At 48.9% G+C, this 27,370-nt stretch overlaps 1 protein-coding gene across 1 annotated transcript in view; it reads left to right on the top strand.

The window, feature by feature from the left end:
• Nucleotides 1-27,071, top strand: part of si:ch211-221n20.8 (fibrillin-2) — a 53,184-nt gene extending 26,113 nt beyond the window's left edge. Inside the window, exons 13-21 of the mRNA XM_056276754.1 lie at nt 2,220-2,348; nt 2,893-2,985; nt 4,306-4,401; nt 11,011-11,106; nt 14,090-14,185; nt 17,841-17,942; nt 18,030-18,135; nt 18,781-18,897; nt 26,169-27,071. Coding sequence (XP_056132729.1) covers nt 2,220-2,348; nt 2,893-2,985; nt 4,306-4,401; nt 11,011-11,106; nt 14,090-14,185; nt 17,841-17,942; nt 18,030-18,135; nt 18,781-18,897; nt 26,169-26,247 — 914 coding nt within the window. The 3' untranslated portion in view covers nt 26,248-27,071. The remainder of the gene's footprint in view (nt 1-2,219; nt 2,349-2,892; nt 2,986-4,305; nt 4,402-11,010; nt 11,107-14,089; nt 14,186-17,840; nt 17,943-18,029; nt 18,136-18,780; nt 18,898-26,168) is intronic.
• Nucleotides 27,072-27,370: the final 299 nt, after the last annotated feature.

Genomic DNA, 27,370 nt, shown 5'->3' with positions numbered 1-27,370 from the left:
CTTGTTAAAATGTGCTTATAAAATTCACAGAGGAACAGATGATGCAGTCTTAACCCTGCTTAACACTGTCACAAAACATCTTCAGCAGCCGTAAGGATCTGCTCGAGGGTTATTTTTAGTTATTTAGTTCTGTTTTAACACAAGGAAAACACAAATCCTCTTGAAAAGTCTATTTGAACAGTAGCCTCATTCTCTGAACAAGAGACTTTCTTTCTAACCGACCACAGAGAGTCTGTGTACGTAAATATTTCCGATCAGCTTACCGTTAGTACAGGGACCCCACAAGGGTGCACTCTCTCACCCGTATTGCTCTCTTCTTATACAAATGAAATCGTGATTGAAGAACAACATTACAGTCTGTACAAGTATGCCGATGACATTTCTGCCTAACTCACAGGCAGGCCCGTCAGGCATGGTGAAAGGCAGTGCTCTAGAGATAGACTGGTAAAACTAAAGAACTGCTCATATAACCTTCTTGATAATGCCAGTTATGCTTAATGGCCAACCTGTTGAAGCTGTAGATAGTTCAAGTACTTGGGCACTGTTCTGGGTTGTAAATTGAGCTTCTCTGAAAACGTTTACAACACCTTTATCTTCTCAGCCGGCTTGGCAGTTTTATCTTGAGACAGCCAATTCTAGAAACTGTGTACAAGGCTTTGACTGAGAGTGTACTCACTTTAAATTACAGCATAGGGTGGAAACCTCAACTGTAAACTGAAGCAAAATTGCTAGAAACGTCAGCAAAATAGTGACGAAAACCCCGTCCCCGCTGAATGACCTATACATCCTCAGGACCAGGAACAAAGCCCTGAGCATTCTTGATGACGACTCTGATCCTTTATTCACTCAGTCTGAGATGATGAACTCAGGGCAGCACTACAGGGACACTGGGAGCCAAGTTGCTTTTAGAAAGTCCTTTATTCCAAGACTAATCTGAATTCTAGATAATGTACTGAATGACTGGCTGCTGTTGTTGTTGTGTGTTTTTATATTTTCATTCTATTGCAGTGAAATGATCTGCTGCTATTCCTAAATGCCCTCATGATTTATTTTATTTCTTCCCTTTTTATATGCTCTTACATGTTTCTTTTTATGCTTTGTGCATTGTTTTTATGTACTGTTTTATGTACTGTCTGGGTTTTCTGTAATGCCATGTGAGCCAAAGACAATTTTTCACCTTGCTTGGACAATAAATTTGTAAGGACTATGGATGACTAGACTCACTGGCCCTTGGCTAATGGGTCGGACCCTTTAGTCAACTGGTTAATGTAGCCACCCATGGTACAGTACACCCGGGTTCGCTTCCCGGCTGCTGTCAGAAGTGGGATGGTGAGACCGTGAGGTCATCAGAAGTGTGTGTGCCCAGAGGCGTGAGGGAGCTGATATACTGAAGTGCGGAGACACGCTTCCTTAAGGAGTGGGGTAGTGTAACGACCACAGATGACTCGACTCGCTAGCCCTTGGCTAGCAGTTTGGACCCTTTAGTTGACTGGTTAATGTAGTTGCCTGTGGTGCGGGAGACCCGGGTTCGTCTCCCGGCTGCGGTGGTTCCCGGCTGCCCCCTGAATTCGCTCCAGTATCTTATGTCCATCGAAAAGGTTTTTTCTTGAATGACATCCAATCAGATTCACAAACAAATCAATTTTTCCAGGCCGAACTCATCATCTGAGCCAGGAAACTCATGCAAATTAAACCAAAGGCTCATCAGCATAGCTTTAGAAAACGTTCTCTACCAAACTGATATGACCATGCAGCAACACCAGGATGTAAAGGGAAAAACACAATACTCTGTAGAATTGACATCTGATTCTTTGCTAGTAAACCATTTCCTTTTATCAGCTACATGAAATGAAGAACTACCAAATTATCATGAGTTGTCTGACAGAGATGTCAAGAATATGTTGAAATAAAACCTAAACTGCACAAAATCACAAGAGTAAACAGAAAGTATATGATTTTATTGGAAATACCAACATGTCTGCATATTCAGGGGTAAGTCGTGATGTAATCTGTTCACTGCTAGGCCCCATTGCTCAGAAGACCCATGTAGTGATAATACTGATATAATTTGTTTATCAAGCTAATGTGGCTACACGCTGACAAACATCTGTTGGTTGATTAACAATGGTACACTGTCTGTCTGTCTGTCTGTCTGTCTGTCTGTCTGTCTGTCTGTCTGTCTGTCTGTCTGTCTGTCTGTCTGTCTGTCTCTCTTGTAGATGTGAATGAGTGTGGGGACTTTACGAACGGAGGCTGTGAGCAGTTATGTGTGAACCACCCAGGTGGATTTAACTGCAGCTGCTGGAAGGGCTACGAATTACGCACCGATGACGCCACCAAGTGCGTCGGTAAGTCTAAAGTCACACGTCGATATCCATACACCTATTGCTCCAGACAGATATTTTTACTTGTGTGCCCTGTGATGGCCTGGCGGCCTGTCCAGGGTGTCTCCCCGCCTGCCGCCCATTGACTGCTGGGATAGGCTCCATCATCCCCGTGACCCTGAGAGCAGGAGAAGCGGTTTGGATAATGGGTGGATGGATGGATAAAACATCTGATCTTGTAGTTGGGAGAGGGGGAATTGCCACTGGATGACAATACCCCTGTCTTTATTGTGAAGATGATATCATCAACTCATGAAGTTATCACAAAATCTAGTTTTTGTTTTCCAGACATTTGGTAGACTGGAAGAGAGGAGGAGACACAAAAGATAAAGTTCTTTGGTGGGATTGTGGGGCTGCATCTGTGATACTTGTGAGATGGCAGAAGTCTAGGCTTGACTTTCTCTTGCACGTGATGTTTTGTTTGTAGCTGTTTGTCTTGCCATCTCTAACTTTCCTCTTATTCCTCTTCTTTTCATGTCATCTTCTGCTGACCGCTCCACCCCTCCAGCGGTGTGTGACCCGCCCTGTCAGAACTATGGAGAGTGTGTGGCCCCGAATACCTGTGACTGTCCTCCAGGCTACCCTGGGCTGGGCTGCTCAGGTACTAATCAGTACACATATGTGCAGTATGTCAGTAATACATAGGGACTGTCAGCCAAATTCAACATGTCAGGTTGTCATCTGGTGGATGGAAAAATGAAATTTAGCAGATTTTCAACCTTATTGCCATGTTTTTATCCTAGTGGTGGCATCTCTACAACATACACAAGACTTGTGACTCTTGTCTGTATTGCCTTAGCCCATATAGCCCCGCTATAGCAAACTGGCTCAGTGGGTGGTGGAAAAACTGCAAAGCTGAGATGTTTGTTTTCTGGTCTCCTCCACTGAGAAACTTTACACAGTGCATACTGCTGCATGCAGGCAACGTAGAACAGCTCTCTTGGGAGGAGAACATCGATCTCTGTCAAAATGAATTGCACCAGCGCAGTTGTAGTCATAAAAGACTAGATAGTGGGCGTCCAGGTGGCGTGGCGGTCTATTCCATTGCCTATCAACACGGGGATCGCTGGATCGAATCCCCGTGATACCTCCGGCTTGGTCAGGCGTCCCTACCGACACAATTGGCCGTGTCTGCGGGTGGGAAGCCGGGTCTGGGTCGACACACGAGCGCCTCCTCTGGTTGGTCGGAGCGCCTTTTTGGGGCGGGGACTGAGGGTAATAGCGTGATTCTCCCACGCGCTACATCCCCCTGGTGAAAGTCCTCACTGTCAGGTGAAAATAAGTGGCTGGCGACTCCACATGTATCAGAGGAGACATGTGGTAGTCTGCAGCCCTTGCAGGATCAGCAGTGGGGTGGAGCAAAGACCGGGATGGCTAGGAAGAGTGGGGCAATTGGCTGGGTACAGTTGGGCAGAAAAAGGGGGGGAAAATCCCCCCTCCCAAAGAAAAAATAAATAAATAAAAGACTACCAGTGGTGGCTAACCATGTGCCAAGGAGAGCCATGTGTATGTAGGTTTTCATTCCAACCCAACTCCACACCAGGTGATGTCACTGATACATCCACCTGGTGTGGAGTCCGGCTGGAATGAAAACCTGCATACACATGGCTCTCCATGGCACATGGTTAGCCACCCCTGGACTAGACAGACCACCAGCACTTATTGAACATGCAGATTATTTGCAGCAAAGCTTCCCTTTATCTAAACCAAGTATGTATACATTACCGTGAGTGGTGCCAGCGGGGAACTTGACAGCAGCATTGGTGCCATGTGCTTCCAGCTGAACCCAAAGACGAACACCTGTAAATGACCAGCAAAATACACTGGCTTGCCACTGGGATGATGATCTGAAGTTATGTTGTATTGCACACCACTGCAGTGTTGGCTGGTGTATGACGTACATGTGTGTTCTGTATTGCAGCCATGTGCTCCCCGCGCTGTGCTCACAGTGGGACCTGTATGCGCTGGAACATCTGTCTGTGTACTCGGGGCTGGACGGGGGAAGGCTGCCACACAGGTACTCCCGCGTTCTATTCATCACCTCCAGCCCTGCTTCCATGCAGATGTTGAGGGAAAGTTGAGCAAACCTTTGAAAAGTCAAAACAAATTCAGATGCAAATTAGTTTCACTTTCATGTGGTGGGTTGATAACAGCAGACACTCCCCGAAGGTCTGTACCACGTCACCAGAATGACTCATGGGAAGAACAGAGGGTTAACAGCAAATACCTGCCATTGGAGAAATGCAGATAATCTTCTTTACATCACTTCTCGTTGTTTAATTTCTTAAAAAACAAATATTTCCTTCTGATTGTCTTTTTTAATATATTTTATTGCTTCATTTATTTTATTTTTTTTCACAACTTTAAAATTTGCATACAAAAAGCTTTATGAAGGGCATCCGGGTAGTGTATTGGTCTACTCCGTTGCCTACCAACACGGGGATCGCTGGTTCGAATCCCCGTGTTACCTCCGGCTTGGTCGGGCGTCCCTACAAACACGATTGGCCGTGTCTGTGGGTGGGAAGCCGGATGTGGGTATGTGTCCTGGTCGCTGCACTAGCGCCTCCTCTGGTCGGTCGGGGTTCCTGTTCGGGGGGGGTGGACTGGGGGGGAATAGCGTGATCCTCCCACGCGCTATGTCCCCCTGGTGAAACTCCTCACTGTCGGGTGAAAAGAAGCAGCTGGTGACTCCACATATATGGGAGGAGACATGTGGTAGTCTGCAGCCCTCCCCGGATTGGCAGAGGGGGTGGAGCAGTGACTGGGACGGCTCAGAAGAGTGGGGTAATTGGCCGGATACAACTGGGGAAAAAAAGGGGTAAAAAAAAGAAAGAAAGAAAGAAAGAAAGAAAGAAAGAAAGAAAGAAAGAAAGAAAGAAAGAAAGAAAGAAAGAAAGAAAGAAAGAAAGAAAAGCTGTATGAAAACCATTACACAGTCTTTTTGTCTCAAAGTGATTTGAAACTGATATGGAGAAGAGAGTCCTCATGAGTGTCCCTTTAAACGTGTGCATTTTAACTTCTGGAGTGATTCTGAATTGCTGGCTCATCTAGAATAGAGTAAGTATCATCTTCCTTGCTTAACAAGTTGTTATTAGTCTTATTCCAGCTGCTTGAGTATCAGTCCTTTTCTCTATACATCTGCTGCTAGTTCATAGTGGGAACTAGTGGGATCTTATTCTAGCTGTAGCTGTCTTATTCTAGCTGTAGCTGTTATTCACCTAGTGTGTCCTTAAATATTTCTTGTTGCCTAGCTGTTTTGACTTAGTTTTCCTTTTAGCTTATAAATACATTCCTTGGTAACTTGCTGTTTGCAGTTTTAATAGTATTGTGTGAGGTTTGATAGAGTTTTACACAAGTGTCCAGTTTCTGGGCAATAAGCCTATTTTCAGTGTACCTCTTTGGCCAATTGGGTGTTAAGTGGCCAGGGTGTGGCCTGCACTCCTGGCAGACAATTAGCAATCAGTGTTCTTTAAATCACTGCTGCTACTTAGCTTTCAAGCGGCAGGCAAACAGGTTTAGGTTGAACCAAGGCAAGCGTGACTTTTTCAAGCCAAGACTTCGTCAAGCACGGACTGCTCTTTTTAGATCCGATCAGTCATCTGTATTTTGTGTACCTAGTATAGACCATGTGTTTCCTTCGCACTCCTGTCCTTTCCTCTTCCCGGGGCTGGCATAGACGTTGGGTCACACCTAGGTGCTGTGACCCTACCAATCTCATCTACCCCACTCTCTCCACTCACGTTGAGCAGGTGGTGACGGTAGGGCTCTGGAATTGCCAGTCTGCGGTGCCGAAAGCTGAGTTTATCTCAGGCTACGCATCCTTGCTCTCCCTCCACTTTCTTGCTCTAACTGAGACCTGGATCATGCCAGAAAACACTACCACACCCGCAGCTGTCTGATGTGTACTCTTTTTCTCACACTCCCAGAGCTGGGAGGCGGGGTGGTGGTACTGGCCTGCTGGTCTCCCTGAAATGGAAAGACTCTCTTGCTTCCATTCCACAATTTTCTCCGCCCTCTTGAATTTCATGCTCTTACTGTCTCTTATCCAGTCAAACTCACCATTGTGGTTGTGTACCACACAAAAGGCCCCCTTGGTGAGTTTCTGGAGGAGCTTAACACACTTGTCTCACAATTCCCTGTTGATGACTCTGCACTTATCCTTCTCGGTGACTTCAACATCCACACTAACAAGCTAGATCCTCTTCTCTCTTTCCTCTCCTCCTACCCATGAGGCCGGCAACCAGCTGGACCTTATCTTTACCACACTGTCCTATTTCCAATCTCTCTGTTACTCCCCTCCAGCTCTCTGACCACTATTTCATGTCCTACTCTCTCGCCCTCTCTTCACCCCCCTCAGCCCCTTCCCCTACCCACATGGTTTCCACCCGTAGACACCTCCGCTCTCTCTCTGCCACTGATCTTTCTTCCTCTGTTACCTCTATCCTCCAGCTGAATCTTTCTCTCTCCTACCCCCTGACACTGCTACTGATCTTCTCTCTACCCTCTCCTCTTCTCTGGACAATCTGTCCCCTCACCTCCAGGCCTGCACGCCCAACTCCACCTGCCTGTTGGCTGACCAACTCAGTACATACTGCCAGACGGAGCCTGAGAGTGGCAGAGCACAAATGGAGAAAAGGCAAACTCCCAGAGGACCTTCTCAACTTCCAATCTCTTCTTTCCACTTTCTCCTCCTCCCTTTCTGCTGCTAAGGCTGCCTTTTATCGCTCTAAAATCCTATCCTCTGCCTCGAATCCCAAAAAATTCTGAAACCTTCTCTACACTTCTTCAACCCCCACTTCCTCCCTCCTCCCTGATGACTTCGCTAACTTCTTTGACAAGAAGGTAAACGGCATCAGATCCTCCTTTTCTCACCACCTGGTTAGTGCTGCTTGCACTATCCCACCCTCTACACCCTCCATCACCTCTACATGGTCCCACCCTATCCCACCTCGCTCCCCCCTCCCCCGACGAAGTCCTCAACCTCATCACATCCAGTCGCCCCACCACATACTCCCTTGACCCGGTCCTCTCCGCTCTTCTTCAGTCTATAGCACCTGAACTACTTCCCTATCTAACCCACCTCATCAACACCTCCCTCCAGGCAGGATGCTTTCCATCTGCCTTCAAGATTGCTAGAGTCACCCCCCTTCTCAAGAAACCATCACTTAACCCCTCTGATGTCAAAAACTTCCCTTCTACCCTTTCTATCCAAAACTTTCAAACGTGCTGTCTTTAACCAACTTTCTTTGTACCGCCACCAGAACAAGCTCTTGGACCCCAACCAGTCTAGGTTCAGGGTGGGTCACTCGACAGAGATGGCCCTTCTTGCAGTGACAGAATCTCTGCACTCTGCGAGAGCAAACTCTCTCTCCTCTGTCCTTATACTCCTGGACCTGTCAGCTGTGTTCGACACAGTGAACCACCAGATCCTCCTCTCTACCCTCGAGGGGCTGAGTGTCACAGGCTCTGCACTCTCAATTTTGCAACCTACCTGACGGGTCGCTCCTACCAGGTGACATGGAGGGGATCTGTGTCGGAGCCTTGCAGACTGACTACAGGCGTTCCACAGGGTTCGGTTCTGAGTCCTCCCCTGTTCTCCCTGTACACGACATCCCTGGGTTCTGTTATTCGCTCGCATGACTTCTCTTACCATTGTTATGCCGATGACACCCAGCTGATCTTGTCCTTTCCTCCCTCTCACACACAAGTAGAGACACGCATTGCTGTGTGCTTGACTGACATCTCGGAGTGGATGGCAACACACCACCTGAAGCTCAATCTGGACAAGACGGAGCTGATGTTCCTCCCAGGGAAAGGTTGCCTGCACCGAGTCCTGGCCATCACCATTGAGAACACCGTGGTGACGCCAACTCGGACTGTGAGGAATGTGGGTGTGATCCTGGACGACCAACTGTCATTTGCTGCAAACGTTGCATCGGTTGCTCGCTCCTGCAGATTTCTCCTCTATAACATCAGAAGGATTCGCCCATTCCTCACTGATGAAACGGCACAGGTGCTCATCCAGGCTCCGGTCATCTCCCGGCTGGACTACGGCAACTCCCTCCTTGCTGGCGCCCCGGCGTTGGCCATCAGACCTCTGGAGCTTGTTCAGAAAGCTGCAGCTCGTCTGGTGTTCAACCGCCCTAAGTTCTCCCACACAACTCCCCTTCTCATGTCCCTACACTGGCTCCCAGTAGCTGCTCACATCCAGTTTAAGACTCTGGTGCTAGCCTACAGGGCAGTGAAAGGAACAGCTCCTTCATATCTCCAGGCCATGGTCAAGCCCTACACCCCTGCCCGACCACTTCGCTCTGCTGCCTTGGGACGCCTGGTTGCCCCATCGTTCAGAGGCCCCTGCTGCCGATCGACCCGGTCACGGCTCTTTTCTGTCCTGGCCCCACAGTGATGGAATGAACTCCCCACTGATGTCAGGACAGCGGAGTCGTTGGCCATTTTTCGGGCAGGTTGAAAACTCACCTCTTCAAGAACTACTACCCTGTTACTTGTTCTTAGCACTTACTGTATTCACTCATTTAAAAAAAAATCTCTTTCTAGCACTTTTACTTTAGCACTGGTTTTGCTTTTAGATGCACTTATGACCTCTGATGACTAGTACTTCTCCTGATTTCGTACGTTAAATGCACTTATTGTAAGTCGCTTTGGATAAAAGCGTCGGCTAAATGACTGTAATGTAATGTAAACATGTTGACCTGGAGAACGTGAAGTAGCCAGTTGTCCAGCAGAGGGCAGTGTTACAACATGTGACCTGAATTTGTGGGTTTAGTCGCTGGTCCATCTGAAAGTGATTTAAGAGCGTTTCCTCCCTCGGCGGAAGCAGTGATTTAAGGGGAAATTTAAAAGGGGTGTAAAACACGAGTTTTATTCATTACGGGAAATAAACAAAGAGAAAAAAAATGATATCCTCTTTTAGAGAATGTTAATTTTACGCTGTTTCCTTTAAAGAAGTTGCCCAGTTTAGAACTTGTCTGTGATTTGTTGAGATTTCTGTCGGCTTGAAAAGAGGAACGAACTGCATTTCATAGGTCACTGGTAGAAACAGTTTGTCTCAACAAAGTAAAGATATTGGTTGTCATTCAAAAACAAAGATGTTGTGGTTAAAGATTTCTGCTAGTATAAGTCTGGTCCATAGGTCTTACTATAACAACGATGATGTTACACAAAAGATGCAACACAACGCTTGGTCCGTAATGTTAAAATCCTGACATGTTCCAGCAATGAATACTCTAGACCTGAGCGCTACTACTACTACTACTACTACTACGACTACGACTACTACTACTACTACTACTACTACTACTTTTGGCTGCTCCCATTAGGGGTCGCCTACTCTACTCTAGATCTTTACTCTACTTTACTCTTTACCTTTACTTTGCCCACTTAACTTACTTTACTGTAAGTAAATAAGTAGTAGTAGCAGTAGTAGTAGTAGTAGTAGTAATAATAATTAATTAATTAACAAATATAATAATAGAATAATAGATAAATAATAACATATAGAATCCCCCCCCCTTTTTTTTCTCCTCAATTGTACTTGGCCTATTACTCCACTCTTCTGAGCCGTCCCGGTCTCTGTTCCACCCTCTCTGCCGATCCGGGGAGGGCTGCAGACTACCACATGCCTCCTCCCATACATGTGGAGTCATTAGCCGCTTCTTTTCACCCGACAGTGAGGAGTTTCACCAGGGGGACGTAGCGCGTGGGAGGATTATGCTATTCTCCCCAGTTCCCCCTCCCCCTCGAACAGGCACCCTGACTGACCAGAGGAGGCGCTAGTGCAGTGACCAGGACACATACCTACACCCGGCTTCCCACCCACAGACCTAGTCAATTGTGTCTGTAGGGATGCCCCACCAAGCCGGAGGTAACATGGGGATTTGAACCGGCGATCCCCGTGTTGGTAGGCAACAGAATAGACCGCTACGCCACCCGGACGCCCTCTGAACTTCAAATTAACTGGCTAATGTTAGTTCTATGCTGTGGGGACATGATGTCATAGTGGTGATAGAATAATTTAATGTGAATCTTTTAATCTATGACGAATAGCAACCTCTTGTAATTCCCTGTTGTACACTGTGCAGAAGTTACTGCTGTCGGCAGCAGTGCCTCAGACCCGGGCTGCCCGGTCATGTAGGTCTCCCCCACCTACTTCTCTTTCTCTCTCTCTCTCTCTTTCTCTCTCTCTCTCTCTCTCTCTCTCTCTCTCTCTCTCTCTCTCTCTCTCTCTCTCTCTCTCTCTCTCTCTCTCTCTCTCTCTCTCTCTCTCTCTCTCTCTCTCTCTCTCTCCCTCTCTCTCTCTCTCTCTCTCTCTCTGTTTCAAAATAGCCCAAATACACGGGTAAACCACAAAACCTGCAGCTCTGTAGAGACCAAATGCTAACAGATGGGAGAATTTGTGGCTTTAAGTTGACAGAAGTTGATTGACATAGCTAAAGCATTGGTAGGGACATGTCTCTACCATCCATGCCCAAATCTGTGCCTGTGCTTGGCAGGGGTAATGACCGGGCCACCAGGGGAGTTTTCAATACCTCTGTAGCTGTGAGGGGGAAACAAGTCTTGCATTATGTCTCCTTCGACTCACTCCTCTTCCCTAATGCCACTTTCTCAGCCATCTGTGAGCTGCCCTGTGCAAACGGGGGTCGCTGTGTGGCGCCGGACACCTGCCAGTGTCCCTCCGACTACAATGGCCCCCAGTGCCTTTCACGTAAGTAATGCATCCTACATATGGCATGGCAAGGTTCACTACAGGCTAAAGTACACAAAAAATATTTTGGTTTAGTTTGACAAGGTCCTGGGTTCAAGCCCCGGGGTAGTGCAACCTTAGGGATTGTCCTGGGTCGTCCTCTGTGTGGATTTTGCATGTTCTCCCCGTGTCTGTGTGGGTTTCCTCCGGGTGCTCCGGTTTCCTCCCACAGTCCAAAGACATGTAGGTCAGGTGAATCACCCATACTAAACTGTCCCTAGGTGTGTGTGTGTTTATGTGTTTGTGTGTGTGTGTGTGTGTGTGTGTGTGTTTGTGTGTGGGCTCTGTGATGGCCTGGCCGCCTGTCCAGGGTGTCTCCCCGCCTGCTGCCCAATGACTGCTGGGATAGGCTCCAGCATCCCCATGACCCTGAGTAAGGATGGGTGGATGGATGGATGGGTGGATAGATGACAGTGATCTGAACTACATGAGAAACAAGGGATGACTGTAACTCTAATGCTGTTATCTTAGGCTGTGTCCCTACCTAACATGTTTAGTCTGGCTCATTTGGGCTGGTGTTAGCTGAACTCTGGTGCAGTCCAAATCACAGCACCGAGACTGCTTGAACAGGTAGGTCACAGTTCGCTTCCAAGTGAGCTGAGGTGTGGTTCATTTGTGGTTTGAATGCTACTGGTACCAAACTCAGTATATTTTGGGGAAAAAAGACATTTCACCTCATCTGTCCACATTGACCCTCTTGTTTGCAATGTCTTCTCATTGTGATTCAATGTCACATCACATGATCAGCCAAAACATTAAAACCACTGACCGGTACGTGGATAACATCTATTATCTCGTTACCATGGCACCGGTGAAGGGGTGGGACATATCAGGCAGCAACTGAACAGTCAGTTCTTGAAGTTGATGTGCTGGAAGCAGGAAAAATGGGCAAGTGTGAGGATCTGAGTGACTTTGACAAGGGCCAGATTGTGACGGCTAGAGGACTGGCTCAGAGCATCTCCAAAACAGCAGGTCTTGTGGGGTGTTCCCGGTATGCAGTGGTCAGTACCTACAAAAAGTGGTCCAATGAAGGACAACTGGTGAACCAGCAACAAGGTCATGGGCGCCCAAGGGTCATTGATGCATGTGGGCAGCGAAGGCTAGCCCGTCTGGTCCGACCCCACACAGACGGGTGTCAGAACACACAGTGCATCACAGCTTGCTGTGTATGGGGCTGTGTAGCTGCAGACCGGTCAGAGTGCCCCTGATGACCCCATCCACCGCTGAAAACACCTACAATGGACATGTGAGCATCAGAACTCACATGGAGCAATGGGAGAAGGTGGCCTGGTCTGATGAATTTTCTTTTACATCATGTGGACAGCCGGGTGTGTGTGTGTGCGTTGTTTACCTGGGGAAGAGATGGCACCAGGGTGCACTATGGGAAGAAGGCAAGCTGGCAGAGGCAGTGTGATGCTCTGGGCAATGTTCTGCTGGGAAACCTTGGGTCCTGGCATTCATGTGGATGTTACTTTAACATGTACCACCTCCCTAAACATTGTTGCAGACCAGGTACACCCCTTCATGGCAATGGTCTATCGTAGGGTAATGGTCCCTAAACATTCACAGAAAGGTAAATCAGTTCATCTGGACATGTTTAGTGGGAGAAACGTTTCATCATCATCTCAGTGACCTCTTCAGTCTCACCTGACTGCAGGTACCCCCACCCTTATAAACAATACAGTGACTGCAGGTACCCCACCCTTATAAACAATACAGTGACTGCAGGTACCCCACCCTTATAAACAATACAGTGACTGCAGGTACCCCACCCTTATAAACAATACAGTGACTGCAGGTACCCCACCCTTATAAACAATACAGTGACTGCAGGTACCCCCACCCTTATAAACAATACAGTGACTGCAGGTGTCCCCACCCTTATAAACAATACAGTGACTGCAGGTACCCCACCCTTATAATCAATACAGTGACTGCAGGTATCCCACCCTTATAAACAATACAGTGACTGCAGGTACCCCCACCCTTATAAACAATACAGTGACTGCAGGTGTCCCCACCCTTATAAACAATACAGTGACTGCAGGTACCCCACCCTTATAATCAATACAGTGACTGCAGGTACCCCACCCTTATAAACAATACAGTGACTGCAGGTGTCCCCACCCTTATAAACAATACAGTGACTGCAGGTACCCCCACCCTTATAAACAATACAGTGACTGCAGGTATCTCCACCCTTATAAACAACACAGTGGCATAACGACTGAAACCAACGATCAGTTTCATATGTAAATAGGCGTGACCACTGATAGAGTTTCAGTGGTTGTGTGACTGGTGTCCAGGTGAACTGATTCACCTTTCTGTGATTTCTTACCTGGATTATTGAGCATGCATCAAGACACTACCTTAACATGGTTGCAGACCAGGTACAGCCCCTCATGGCAACGGTATTGCCTGATGGCAGTGGGCTCTTTCAGAAGGATAATACGACCTGCCACTCAGCACACATTGTTCAGGAATGGTTTGAGGACCATGACAAAGAGTTCAAGGTGTTGTCTTGGCCTCCAAATCCCCAGGTCTCAATCCGGTCAAGCATCTGTGGGGTGTGCTGGAAAAACAAGTCCGATTCATGGAGGTCCCACCTCACAACTCACAGGACTTAAAGGATCTGCTGCTAACGTCTTGGTGCCAGATACCAGAAGACACCTTCAGAGGTCTTGTGGAGTCCGTGCCTCAACGGGGCAGGGCTGTTTTGACAGCACGAAGGGGACCTACAAAATATTACTACACAATATTAGGCACAATATAGCTACACAATATTACTACACAATATTAGGCAGGTGGTTTTAATGTTTTGGCTGATCAGTGTACAATAATGTGTATGTGTGTGTGTGTGTGTGTGTGTGTGTGTGTGTGTGTGTGTGTGTGTGTGTGTGTGTGTGTGTGTGTGTGTGTGTGTGTGTGTGTGTGTGTTTTGCAGCCCTCTGCACGCCTGCCTGTCAGAACGGAGGGAGATGTGTGGATGTCAACAAATGTACCTGTGTTGGAGGGTGGCAAGGGGCTCGATGCCAAATAGGTGAGGGGCAACATTCTGCCACTATCTGTTAATATGTGTGTCTATTTGGTAATTTGTTTTACAGGAGAGCAAATCGAGGATGGGGGGGGGGAGTATTTTCCTAGATAGGTACATAGGATTAGAAAGTGTGTGTGTGTGTGTGTGTGTGTGTTTGGAGGATGAATATTAAGGGGTTTTCAGATCAGTTGTGCAAGCGCCACCCCTTTTCCATGACACATCACATCACTGGTGACTTGTTGCACCACACACCACACATGAACGAATGCAAGCATGGCGCTGATGCTGGTGCTGGGGCTGATGCTAGGGCTGGTGCTGGTGCTGGAGCTGATGCTGATGCTGGTGCTGGTGCTGGGGCTGGGGCTGATGCTGGTGCTGGTGCTGGTGCTGATGCTGGGGCTGATGCTGATGCTAGTGCTGATGCTGACGCTGGGGCTGATGCTGGTGCTGATGCTGGTGCTGATGCTGATGCTAGTGCTAGGGCTGATGCTGGTGCTGATGCTGGTGCTGAGGCTGGTACTGATGCTGGTGCTGATGCTGGTGCTGGTGCTGGAGCTAGTGCTGATACTGGTGCTAGTGCTGGTACTGGCACCCAGAGGGCTGTAATGTAAAACTCTGCATCCATTACGAAAAAAGTAAACGATGTGATGACGGGCCTACTGCCACAGAAACTTTGATCCATGCACGTTTTAGAGACAGCAGGAAATCACAACTCCTATAGCAAATTACTGACACAAAGTACTGACACAACGCAAAATCCTTAACGGCCTTTAACGGCATTCATTTCACTCTCTATCAAAGTGGCGTGCTTTTCTAACAGGCTCGCCAGGTGAAGCCCCTGTGCTGACGTGTAGTTCATACTGTTCAGTCTGAGTGGTTTTCTTCATAACAAGATTAGGTTGCTTGTGTGAATTAGAGCAGATATGTTTACAAGGTTTTTCTTCCCCAATTGTTCTTAGCTAATTACCCCACTCTTCCAAGCTGTCCCGGTCGCTGCTCCACCCCCTCTGCTGATCCGGGGAGGGCTGCAGACTACCACATGCCTCCTCCCATACAGGTGGAGTCGCCAGCTGCTTCTTTTTACCTGACAGTGAGGTGTTTCACCCGGGGGAGGTAGCGCATGGGAGGATCACGCTATTCCCCCCAGTTCCCCCTGCCCCCTCGAACAGGCTCCCCGACCGACCAGAGGAGGCGCTATTGCAGCGACCAGGACACATATCCACATCTGGCTTCCCACCTGCAGACACGGCCAATTATGTCTGTAGAGACGTCCGACCAAGCCGGATGTAACACGAGGATTCGAACCAGTGATCCCCGTGTTGGTAGGCAACGGAATAGACCGCTATGCTACCCGGACACCAAGCTAGCCAATATTCTCCATGGTCCTAACAAACAAAGATTTAATCTAACTTAACTTATGTTGGAAAAAAAACCAAAAACCAAAATATAATATAAAATATGATAGATGACCACTCCTCAACCTGGTGTATTCTAGAAACTTGTGATTAATATTAGCATAAAGCTAAAATCTGCAACTTTTCCCCCTTATTAGATTATTTATCCATCTGGCTCACAGAGTAATGTTGCACTATACTAACAGTCATCTTTACCATGGCTCGAGACACTCTCCAGTCTCCATTTACTGTTGCTGAATGTTTTAACAAACACGTACGTGTTGGAATCCACTCCAGCGGAAGTCAAGACTGAAGCGTGATGCCGATGTGGCCAAGCTTCTACTGGACAGACGGTTCAATATTCCCTGGTCACAGTGTTACAATATATGTAGATGAACTTCCTTACACATTAGACTGTGTTGGCTTTGGTCCGAGGATGCCGTTTCCACAGGGGTGCAGACTATTTGCTGCTGAGCAGACGGCACACCGGTGACACCAGCTGCTGCGCCTTGTTTGTAGTCCGAGTAAATCAGGTTCAACAAGTCATTTCTCTGCCTCCTACGTCCAACTACACTGCATGGCCAAAAGTATAGACACTCTCTATAATTGAGAGTCAAGCAGACAGCCATGCAGTCTCCATGGACAAACATTGGCAGTAGACTGGGTCATACTGAAGAGCTCAGTCACCGTCAACATGGCACTGTCATAGGACGCCACCTTTCCAACAGGTCAGATGGTCAGATTTCTGCTCCGGGAAACCGTAAGTCTGTTGTTGTGATGTAGAAATGTGTGGGAGTAACAACAGCTAAGCCGTGAAGTGGTAGAATACACAAGCTCACAGAACAGGACTGCCAAATGTTGAAGCATACCATGTAAAAATCATCCGTCCTTCATTGCAACTCTCACGACTGAGTCACAGACTGCCTCTGGAAGCGACGCCAGCACAAGAAATGTTCGTTGGGAGCTTCCTGAAATGAGTTTCTATGGCCGAGCAGCCGCACACAAGCCTAAGAGCACCAGAGGCAATGCCAAGCGTTGGCTGGAGTTGTGTGAAGCACACCGCCATTGGACTCTGGAGCAGTGGAAAGGCGTCTCTGGAGTGATGAATCACGCGTCACCATCTGGCAGTCTGGCGGACTGCGTAGTGTTTTTCATGGTTTCATGGTCCCTTAGTTCAGGTGAAGGCAAGTCTTAATTCTACAGCTTACAATGACATTCTAGAGAACTGTGTGCTTCCAACATTGTGGCAACAGTTTGGGGAGGGCCCTTTTCTGTTTCAGCATGATAATGCCCCCGTGCACAAAGCAAAGTCCATAAAGATACGGTTTGCCAGGTTTGGTGAGGATGAACTTGACTGGCCTGCCCATAGCCCTGGCCTCAACCCCATCCACTGTGAGCCAGGCCTTCTCACCAACGCCAGTGTCCGACCTCACTGATACTCTTGTGGCTGAATGGGAACGAATCCCTGCAGCCATGTTCCAAAATCTAGCGGAAAGCCTCCCCAGGAGAGTGGAGGCTGTTATAGCAGCAGAGGGGGACATTACAACATTGTTATGTTGATTGTCTGTCCAGCAGAGTCGCCACAGTGGAGTCAGGAATCCCCAACATTTCTTTGTCGTTTCCTTCCATGCACCTGTGCACATGAAATGAAACGAAATATTGTTTTCCCCCAGTTCACATCAGTGCAACACAAAGACAACAACACATCCAAACTACAAGAACACATCTAGCCAAACTACAAAAACCCTACACATATATCCAGCATATCCAAAAAAAAAAAATTGACTGTCCAAGAGAGCAAACGCCAGGATGACTGTCGGAACTGCCGGTCTGCGTGGGCTAGCAGTTAGCTTAGCAGTTAGCTTAGCCTGCCCCGCTTCCGCGTCCTGTCAGACCGCCCTCGGTGCCAACTCTTCGGGCACAGCTCCAGGCAGGGCCGTGGTCCCTGGGCCCGCAGCAGACCAGGCTCTCCCAGCCGATCCAGCACCAGCTCCCCCAGCCATCAAACGAAACACAAACGTAGATGTGGGAAAAGACACTGCATGGACGGTACTGGGTGAGGCCGCTGCAAACGTGAATTCGTGCCGCCATCTTCCCACACCGGGAGGGAACATTCACATTTCAAATTGATAAAATGGTGAGTGAACTCACGCATTGCAGCTCTAGATGGGTTTTTGTTAGGTGTTCAGTTCAGTTGTGTTTACTGTGCGCTACCAGGATGAATAACCTTACCCTCTCTCGTCCCTGGTGTCTCTCTGCCACAGAGCCGGTGCAGTGCCACAGAGACTGCAGGAATGGTGGCACATGTGTGGGCCTCAACAGATGCCGCTGTGCCGCTGGGTTCACCGGCACTCTCTGTGAAACAGGTGAGACCGCCTGTACGTACGTGTATGTAGGTGTTTGTAAGTTGTTTACAGCATATTTAAGACTCCTCTAATGCATTGTACCTGCAGCTGTGACCATCCCCTGTGTGCCCCCTTGCCAACACGGCGCTACCTGCAGCCCTCACAATACCTGCACGTGTCCTGAAGGCACCGCCGGCCTGCGCTGTGAAAGACTGTAAGCAGAAATAATGAAGCACTAAACAGCAACAGCCTCCCACTAACATTTATGAGCCCACTTCTCCTCCTGTTCTTTATTTATTTATTTCCCCCCTTTTTCTCCCCAATTGTATCCGGTCAATTACCTGACTCTTCCGAGCCATCCTGGTCTCTGCTCCACCCCCTCTGCTGATCCAGGGAGGGCTGCAGACTACCACATGCCTCCTCCCATACATGTGGAGTCGCCAGCTGCTTCTTTTCACCTGACAGTGAGAAGTTTCACCAGGGGGATGTAGCGCATGGGAGGATCACGCTATTCCCCCCAGTTCCCCCAAACAGGCACCCCGACCGACCAGAGGAGGCGCTAGCGTAGCAACCAGGACACATACCCACATCCGGCTTCCCACCTGCAGACACGGCCGATTGTGTCTGTAGGGACGCCCGACCAAGCCGGAGGTAACACGGGGATTCGAACTGGTGATCCCCATGTTGGTAGGCAACGGAATAGACCGCCATGCCACCTGGACGCCCCTCCTATTCTTTTTTTATACACCATTTGTTGTGGTAAACTACAACCATTTAACTCTGTGTGTGTGTGTGTGTGTGTGTGTGTGTGTGTGTGTGTGTGTGTGTGTGTGTGTGTGTGTGTGTGTGTGTGTTTAAGTACTTGCCCTGTAGTCACCACAGTGGTGAGTATGGCCCGGGCGGTGAGGAAGGCTTTCAGGGAGAGTTATGTGGACCGCTGTGGACCCCTGGGAGTTCAGCTCTGCACTAAATACAGGTGAACAAATGACAGCCATCTTCAGCTGCAGCAGTGAGGACTGAATTGTCCCAGGTCACTCTGTTCAAATCCTCCTTAAGCGTCTGATGGGTGGTGTTCACTTTAGAATGGTTAAGACGGTAAAAGACACCACCGCCAGGACATGTTCGGTATTAAACTAACTCAAGTCCTTTACTGCAATGTCCCAAACTTCCTGCATCTCGTTATGTTAGGTAGACGCACTATTTTACACTAATCCTATGTCTTACCCCACCCATGTGCCTGCCACACCTGATGTCTTACCCCACCCATGTGCCCGCCATGTCTCATATGTCTTACCCCATCTGTGCCCGCCACGTCTGATATGTCCTACCCCACCTGTGCCTGCCAAGTCTGATAACAAACAAACCATGCATAGAACGACCTTGCTTTCACTTTTAACTTAAACGACCATGGACGGTCAAAATGACTGCTGGTTTTTAAACTCTATATTGTGTCGAGATAAATACCCAGGTGAGATATTAATGCATTACATATGTTAGTGTGTCTGTTAAGAAACTAACCGACACCAAAGTTAACATTTTAACAACTATAATACTGCAGTGAGTTCAGGGGGCAGCCGGGAATCCGCCACAGCCGGGACGCGAACCCGGGTCCCCCGCTGCCGCACCAGGGCGACTGCACTAACCAGTCGACTAAAGGGTGTGACCCGTTAGCCAACGGGCTAGCGAGTCAACACATCCGTGATCATTTCAATGCTATTTATCTAACAATTTAAAATGGCGGCTGTCCAGCGACTGTAAATACTGCGGCGCCTCGGTGGTAGTCATGGTGCGTCTGTAACGGCGTCTGTAGCCAGACGCGTTGGACATAACACCTGAAAACCAAAACGGAAAACACACGTTGCCGATCTAACAAACGTAACAAGGCTATAAAACCCGACATGGGAAAAGAAAAAAAAGAAAAAAAGAACTGAACGTTGCAAAGGAAATGACGCAACCAACACACGACATAATGCGCACGATGACGCGCGGCCATGTTGACGCTCATGCTGGTTTGAGGTAGATCTCATCATAGCTTCTTTTGTGCAGTTGATCTAAACCTCATATTAATGTAAACATATTGTAACGTGCACGGATAAGAAGACACGCTGGCTGTTTCAGTAGGCTATCTTATAAAGAATGACACACACACGAGTTGCTCAGTGCAGCCAAGTATAATCAAAGTGATGTAGCATGTTCCTGAGCGCGGGTCATGTGTATCTAAGGTAAACTAGTGGATAGCCGATGGCATCGATCTATCTAGACCCGTAACATCCTCCTTTTCCAAGTATAAACACATACACATGAAGTTAGTGCAAAATAAAATTACTTTCATATACGAACAACCAATAACAGTGCAACAGCAGTAAATCTCTTCATATCCCATACCAGTGTAATAACCACAGTAGCGTATGATAACATTTCTCCTCTTTTCCCCCTCTCTCCCACATAGCAACCATCAACATTATTCAGATTACATAGTGAGTTTCAGTGGAGGTTTAGACAGCCGTCCAACCCTTGTGTAAGTGTGTCCATCCGAACGCGGAGCGCCAACAGGAGTAGATGGCGCCTTGGGCATGGACCTGATGGGGCTCAGCTCGAACACAGCCTGAGGGGTCTCAATGACAGTTTCTGTAGCTGGATCCCCGTCCGGTGTGTGTGCCGCAGCGGGTTCAACAGGATCGTGCGCGGCTCGTGCAGCTGGCTCAGCCACTCTGAGATCGATCCTGTTACGACGGTACAGGGAGCCATCAATGTCCACAAGATAAGACCTCGGCGCAACCCTGCGGAGACAAGTTCCGACTCTCCAGCGGCCAGTGTTTTCACCTGGCAAGGGGCTTCATCCGTACGACTTCCCCAATTTCAAGTGCCGGCAATTCACGGGCAGATCTGTCATAGAAGGATTTGGCGAGTTGCTTCCTGTGGCGCAGCTTTTCAGTGACGCCCACGACAACAGCTGGTTCCAGGAGCTTGCTTGCCGCCGGGATGGACGTCTTCAACCGGCGGGACATGAGGCGTTGTGCTGGGCTGCTGCCCATGTTTTCCGTAGGTGTATTCCTCCAGTGAAGCACGGCTTTCCAGGGGTCTTCACCATCATGCGCGGCCTTACGCAGAAGATTTTTACAATCTTCACGGCCGACTCGGCCTTGCCATTCGCTTTCGGGTGTCTGGGAGAGGAGGGCACGTGCTCAAATTCCCACTCAGAAGCGAACCGTGTGAACTGAGCTGTGAACTGAGGGCCGTTGTCTGTAATAACCTTCTCTGGCTGACCATGTCGGGCGAACTGTGCCTTACATCGCTTGATGACTGTCTCTGCAGACATGTCGGGTAGAAGCTCAATCTCCCAAAAATCGGAATAGTGGTCGACTATTAGGAGATAGTCTTTCTGTCTGAAGCTGAATAGGTCCATGCTCAAGACCTGCCATGGCCTGGTTGGTACTTCGTGAGAGAGCATGGTCTCCTTTTGCTGATTGTGGGCGTACACATTGCAGGTCGAGCAGCTGCTTACAAAGTCCTTTATCTCTGACTGCATGTTGGGCCAGTACAATGTCTCTTGAGCGTGTCGGTAGCATGCATCACCCCCTGTGTGACTTGAATGTATGCGCGTCAACATTTCTGGGCGGAGTGACTTTGGGATGATGACTTTTTGCCCCCAGAACAGAACTCTGTTCTGCACACTGATTTCATCCCTGAAGGGCCAGTACTCCCTAGCGATGAGGGGCGCTTCCTCCTTTACATCTGGCCAGCCCACGAGAACAGTGTTCTTCAGTGCCTGTAAGCATTCATCTCTGTCGGTGTGTCGTCTGATCTGTTCCAGCCGCTGGTTAGTCACATTCAGGTACTCTGCCTGGTTCACGTGCTGTATGTCTTCCTGCTCTTGTTGCAGAGAGCAGATAGCGTGTCGCTGATATGCAGTCCCTCTGCCGGAGCATCCAGCCGTAGCTCTGCTGAGCGTGTCGCTTATGAACATCTCTGGGCCTGGTTTGTAGATTACCCTCAGGTCGTAGTTCTGCAGAGTCATGAGCATGCTCTGGAGTCTCTTGGGCGCATTGAGAAGTGGCTTGCTGAAAATAGAGATCAGAGGCTTATGGTCCGTCTCTGCTGTGATTGGGTCGCGGCCATACAGGTAATGGTGAAACCTCTGGCAGGCAAAGACGATACTGAGACACTCCTTCTCAATTTGTGCATAGTTTTTTTCGGTGGGGGTAAGAGCCCTCGAGGCAAATGCGATGGGCTGACCTTCCTGCATGAGACAACAACCGAGACCGCTCTGGCTGGCGTCGCTCTGGATTGCGATTGGCTTAGTTACATCATAGTAGCGCAGGACGGGCATGGCTGTCGCCAGCGCCTTAAGCTCATGAACCACCGCCTCGTGCTTAGGCAGCCAGTGCCAGGGTGTGTCCTTGTCCAACAGGCGTCGCAACGGCTCGCAGACAGTAGATAGATGAGGCATGAACTTGGCTAAATAGTTAGCGAAGCCAATGCGACGCTGCACGCCCTTGGCATCTGTTGGGTTCGGCATGTCAATAATGGCTCTCACCTTCTCTGGATCGGGCTTCAGTCCAGCAGATGAGAGAATGTGGCCATGAAACTGCACCTCAGCCACCTTGAACTGCAACTTCTTCAGGCCGAGGCGAAGCTTGACCTCGCGGCAGCGTTCCATCAACGCCGCAAGCTTGACGTCGTGGTCGTCCCCAGCCTGTCTGTGTCCCCGCAGCCGACGACCAGGATATCGTCTGCAATGGGCTCAATGCCCTTCAGACCGGTGAGGAGCTCGTGCTGCTTGCGCTGATATACCTCGGGCGCCACCGATACTCCAAATGGTAACTTGAGCCACCGCTTCCTCCCCCAGGGGGTCCAGAACGTGGTCATGAGGCTACTCTCATAGTCCAGTTTGCATTGCAGGAATGCATCCCGAGCGTCCACTAACGTGAAGACTCTGGCCTTGGGCAATTTATACAAAATGTCCTCCAAGGTAGGCATGATGTAGTGAGAGCGCTTTAGGGCTTTGTTCAATGGTTTAGGGTCAATGCATATTCTCAGCTTCTCCGGTTTTTTAACAATCACCATGTTGCTGATCCAATCTGTAGGATCTGTGACAGGCGCAAGGTGGCCGTCAGCCTCATACTTGTCCAGCTGGGCTTTGACTGCTGCTTTCATTGCGATTGGGACATTGCGAGGGGCACTCTGTACTGCAGCAACACTAGGATCAAGGTCAAAATGGACCTCCCCAGGCACGGATTCCACAGGGGAGTTGAACACGTCACTGTATCTGTTGATAAGCTGTTCTTTAGTTAGGGCTCCTGGTTGTATGTGTTCCATTTTGAGCACATCCTCTGGAATTGTGAAATGCATGAGCCCTAAGCGTTCACAGGTGGAGCCTGACAGAAGAGGATGTTGGCTGGTCCTCACTATTTCGAATGAGAGCTTGTGTGTTTGGCCTCTCACAGTACAGTCAGTCTCAAAGGTGCCCATAGAGCTCAGTGTTTCCCCCGAATACAGTTTCAGTCTGGTGTCACTCGGGCGGAGAGGTGTGTTTGGGGCCAGCCTTTTCTTGTCTTGAAAGCCCATTACATTGCAGGTGGCTCCAGAGTCCAGCTGACATTGTTGTGGCTTGTCGTGGAGTTTCAGAGTCACAAACCACTTCTTTCCTTTGGTGTGCACTGCGCCGATTGACTCAAACATGTACAGATCATCTGCATCATTACTATGCTCTGGGGGTTCTTCTGTGTATTCCACACAGTTTACCTTGCCCTCAGCATGCCCCTTTTTGCTCTTTAAGTACACTTTAGAAAAGTGATTAAGTGTCCCACATGACCTACATTGTTTCCCGAAGGCCGGGTAATGCTCTCTGCCCCTTGAATGCGAGCTGCCACAATATTTGCAATTGCCTGCATCTCCTGCTGTTCTGGGTGGATTGCTCTGTTTCCATTGGTTTTGTCTGGGTTGCCTAGCAACGGCATGCACTGCCTCCGGCTGCGGTGTTGTTGCAAACTCCATTGCTCTCATACGGATGTCAGTTTGCTCTGCTGCGCGACACATGTCAATAGCTGTGACCATGTTCAAATCCTTCTCTCTCAACAGCCTGCGCCTAACGGCCTCGCTTGCAACTCCCAGGACTATCTTATCACGGATCATTTCATCTTTCAACTGTCCATACTCACAGGTTGCTGCCCTCTCTCTCAGTCTCGTCACAAAGGTATCAAACGATTCTCCTTCCTCCTGCTTGCAACTCCCGAAAATGTACCTCTCGTATATTGTGTTTTTTGCTGGCTTGAAGTATTTCCCCAACTCTCTCAGTATGGCGTCAGGATCCCCTTGATCATCTTCTGAGAGGTTCAGATTGTGGCGGTAAATATGCCTGCATTCACTTCCCATCACACTCCTTAGAGTAGCCGCTTGTATTTTCTTGTCCTTGCCAAGTATGCCCGTGACGAGGACGTAGTCTTCATATTCGGCCCGAAAAATGTCCCAATTGACGCTCCAATCGCCTGTGAAGCTCATCGGGGACAGTGGTGGAATATTCACGTTAGCTGCCATTGTATGTGATGCTATCGGCGCCGGTAATGCTAGCGTTAGCTCCTCTGTGACAACGTCTTCAGCAGAAGTACTTTGCTCTGAATCGGAATCCTCCGACATGTGACCTACTCAGGCCTACAAACTTAAACATGAGAGCTAGTAAAATAAGAAATAAGTTCTCCGACTTCTGGCACCATGTTTCAGTAGGCTATCTTATAAAGAATGGCACACACACGAGTTGCTCAGTGCAGCCAAGTATAATCAAAGTGATGTAACATGTTCCTGAGCGCGGGTCATGTGTATCTAAGGTACACTAGTGGATAGCCGATGGCATCGATCTATCTAGACCCGTAACACTGGCCGCCGGCTCGCGGGTCTGACCCTTCAGTCGAGCGGTTAGCGATGTCTCCTGCGGTGCGGGCGATACGGGTTCGCTCCCCGGCCTCGGCAGTTCCTGTGGTTGCGTTGTCCCCCGAATTCGCTACATTGGTGTCAGAAGTGGGATGGAGCCATCGGAAGCGTATGTGCCCTGAGGCGTGAAGGAGCTGATATGCTTAAGCGCGGGGACGCGCTTCCCGAAGGAGGGGGGTAGTGTAACGTGCATGGATAAGAAGACACGCTGGCTCGCGGGTCTGACCCTTTAGTCGAGCGTTTAGCGATGTCTCCTGCGGTGCGGGCGATACGGGTTCGCTTCCCGGCCGCGGCAGTTCCTGTGGTTGCGTTGTCCCCCGAATTCGCTACAATATAGTGGCGATTTCAGGGGGGCAGCCTGGGTACCGCCACAGCCGGGACGCAAACCCGTGTCTTCCACTCCGCAAGCGACAACGTTAACCAGTCGACTAAAGAGTCCGACCCGTTAGTCAATGACCAACGTGTCTACTTCTCCATGCACGTTACACTACCCCCCCCCCCCTTCGGGACTGGTTAACGTTGTCGCTTGCGGAGTGGGAGACACGGGTTAGCGTCCCGGCTGTGGCGGTTCCCGGAACTGCCCCCCCCCCGAATTCGCTACATTGGTGTCAGAAGTGGGATGGTGAGACCGTAAGGCCATCGGAAGCGTATGCGCCCAGAGGCGTGAAGGAGCTGATATGCTGAAGCGCGGGGACGCGCTTCCCGAAGGAGGGGGGTAGTGTAACGTGCATGGATAAGTAGACACGTTGGTCTCTAACGACTCTGACCCTTTAGCCGAGCGGTCAGCGATGTCTCCCGCGGTGCGTGAGGTACGGGTGCGCGTCCCGGCTGCGGCAGTTCCTGTGGTTGCCCCCTGAATTCGCTACAATGTGCAGTTTTATGAGCATTCAGGTAGCGGCAGATCTGTATCTTTTTTTCCCCACAAAGTTACTAAACTTTGAAAATCCAAAACGGTCAAAATGACCGCCTTGGTCATTTTAGTAGTTTTTAAAGTAAAGCAGTTGTGTTACACAACAAGAAAATGTGGCACACAATGTTGTTAGAACTTTTGCACCTGCATTACTTGTGAATACGTGTCTTGATAATGCCAACATGTTGGGCCTGATTCTTAAAATAAATGAAAAATAGAGACCTGCAGCGGTGCTGTGTCTTTTGCTTACCAAGGCGTCCACTGTGTCGCACTGAATCGCAATCGTGAGCCCTGAGTCGTGAGCCCTGAATCGTGAGCCGTATCGAACCGTGAGATCTGTGACTCGTCCCACCCCTGCTAAAGCCCGTGCAGAACCTAATGTCCTCCCTGCTCTTTCTTTCTGACTGCAGGATAAACCAGGCACGTGTGTACCTGCAGGCCTACAGGGTGGGCTACAGGATCCAGTGTACAGATAAGAAGGGCAGATGAATGAGTTTACAGACTCTTCCTACGCTGCACAGTTAACCAGGACCCCGCAGTGAACCCACCGGGCATTTCCTGACCTCTCTCGGGCAATAGGACTGTGGCAGGTGTGCTTACAAAGATATAAAGGGTCAAATAAAACAAAATCTGTTCCATGTAATCAACGTAAGGCTGTTGAGGGATATTTCAGGCCGTGTTGCCCCACAGCTTCCTGACATATTGCCCAGTGTATCACAGTCATTATTAATTTCTCATCTATCTTACTCTTTGAGAAGGAATTTCCACAGAATGAATCCAACGTCTAGTTTTCTCAGTCAACAGTTGGCGATGCCAAACAATAGAGCTTATTCATGACCACCAGTAGGATTTGTGATATAAGTTAACGTGAAAACTGTATTTTTTGTGGATCAGAACTGGTTGTGTTGTTGGAGTAGATGTTTACACTGTACAGCTGAAGGACCTGCTGGCAGCTGCTGGCGCCCCTTGCTTGGAGGGGGGAGCCCAGACCATTCTTACAAGTCATTTTCATTAAAACTCAGGGACAAACGCCAACTTTTTTTCCTGCACAATATGTTATCTGTGTGTTAAAGAAAAAAATCATAATTTTGTGGTATTTCTTCAAGACAGACCTCTTTGGTAAAGTAAAGAGGGGTCCTTCACTTGATGAAACAAGGCCTGACTCGGTGGCATGAGGTGGACGACTGTATTTCATGTACTGGCTCTATGTTCACATAGACTTGTGATCAAGTATCCCAAATAAGTCGAAATGTAAAATTACTTTCCTGTTTGTAATGTTTGTATTTGGCAGCTGAATAATATTAAATGCAACGTGTTTTATTGACATGTAAAGTCATGCTGGGTTTTCTTTTGGCCAGGCCGTCCCGGGTCGTTCTCTGTGTGGAGTTTGCATGTTCTCCCCGTGTCTGCGGTGAGTTTTCTCCGGGTGCTCCGGTTTCCCCCACCATCAAAAAGACATGCATGTTAGGGTTAATACTGCTGTCTGTGTCCCTAACCGAGGCAACAGGAAGAAATAACTGGAGTTGGGCCCCGCGTGCCGCCCGCTGCTCCTAGCTACACAGCTAGCATGGCTTAAATGCAGAGGAGAATTTCCCTACGGACATCAATAGAG

Source organism: Lampris incognitus, chromosome 3, assembly GCF_029633865.1.
Source record: "Lampris incognitus isolate fLamInc1 chromosome 3, fLamInc1.hap2, whole genome shotgun sequence".
Taxonomy (NCBI): domain Eukaryota; kingdom Metazoa; phylum Chordata; class Actinopteri; order Lampriformes; family Lampridae; genus Lampris; species Lampris incognitus.
Note: the sequence above shows the minus strand (reverse complement) of the source record. Positions and strands in the feature narration are given on the sequence as shown.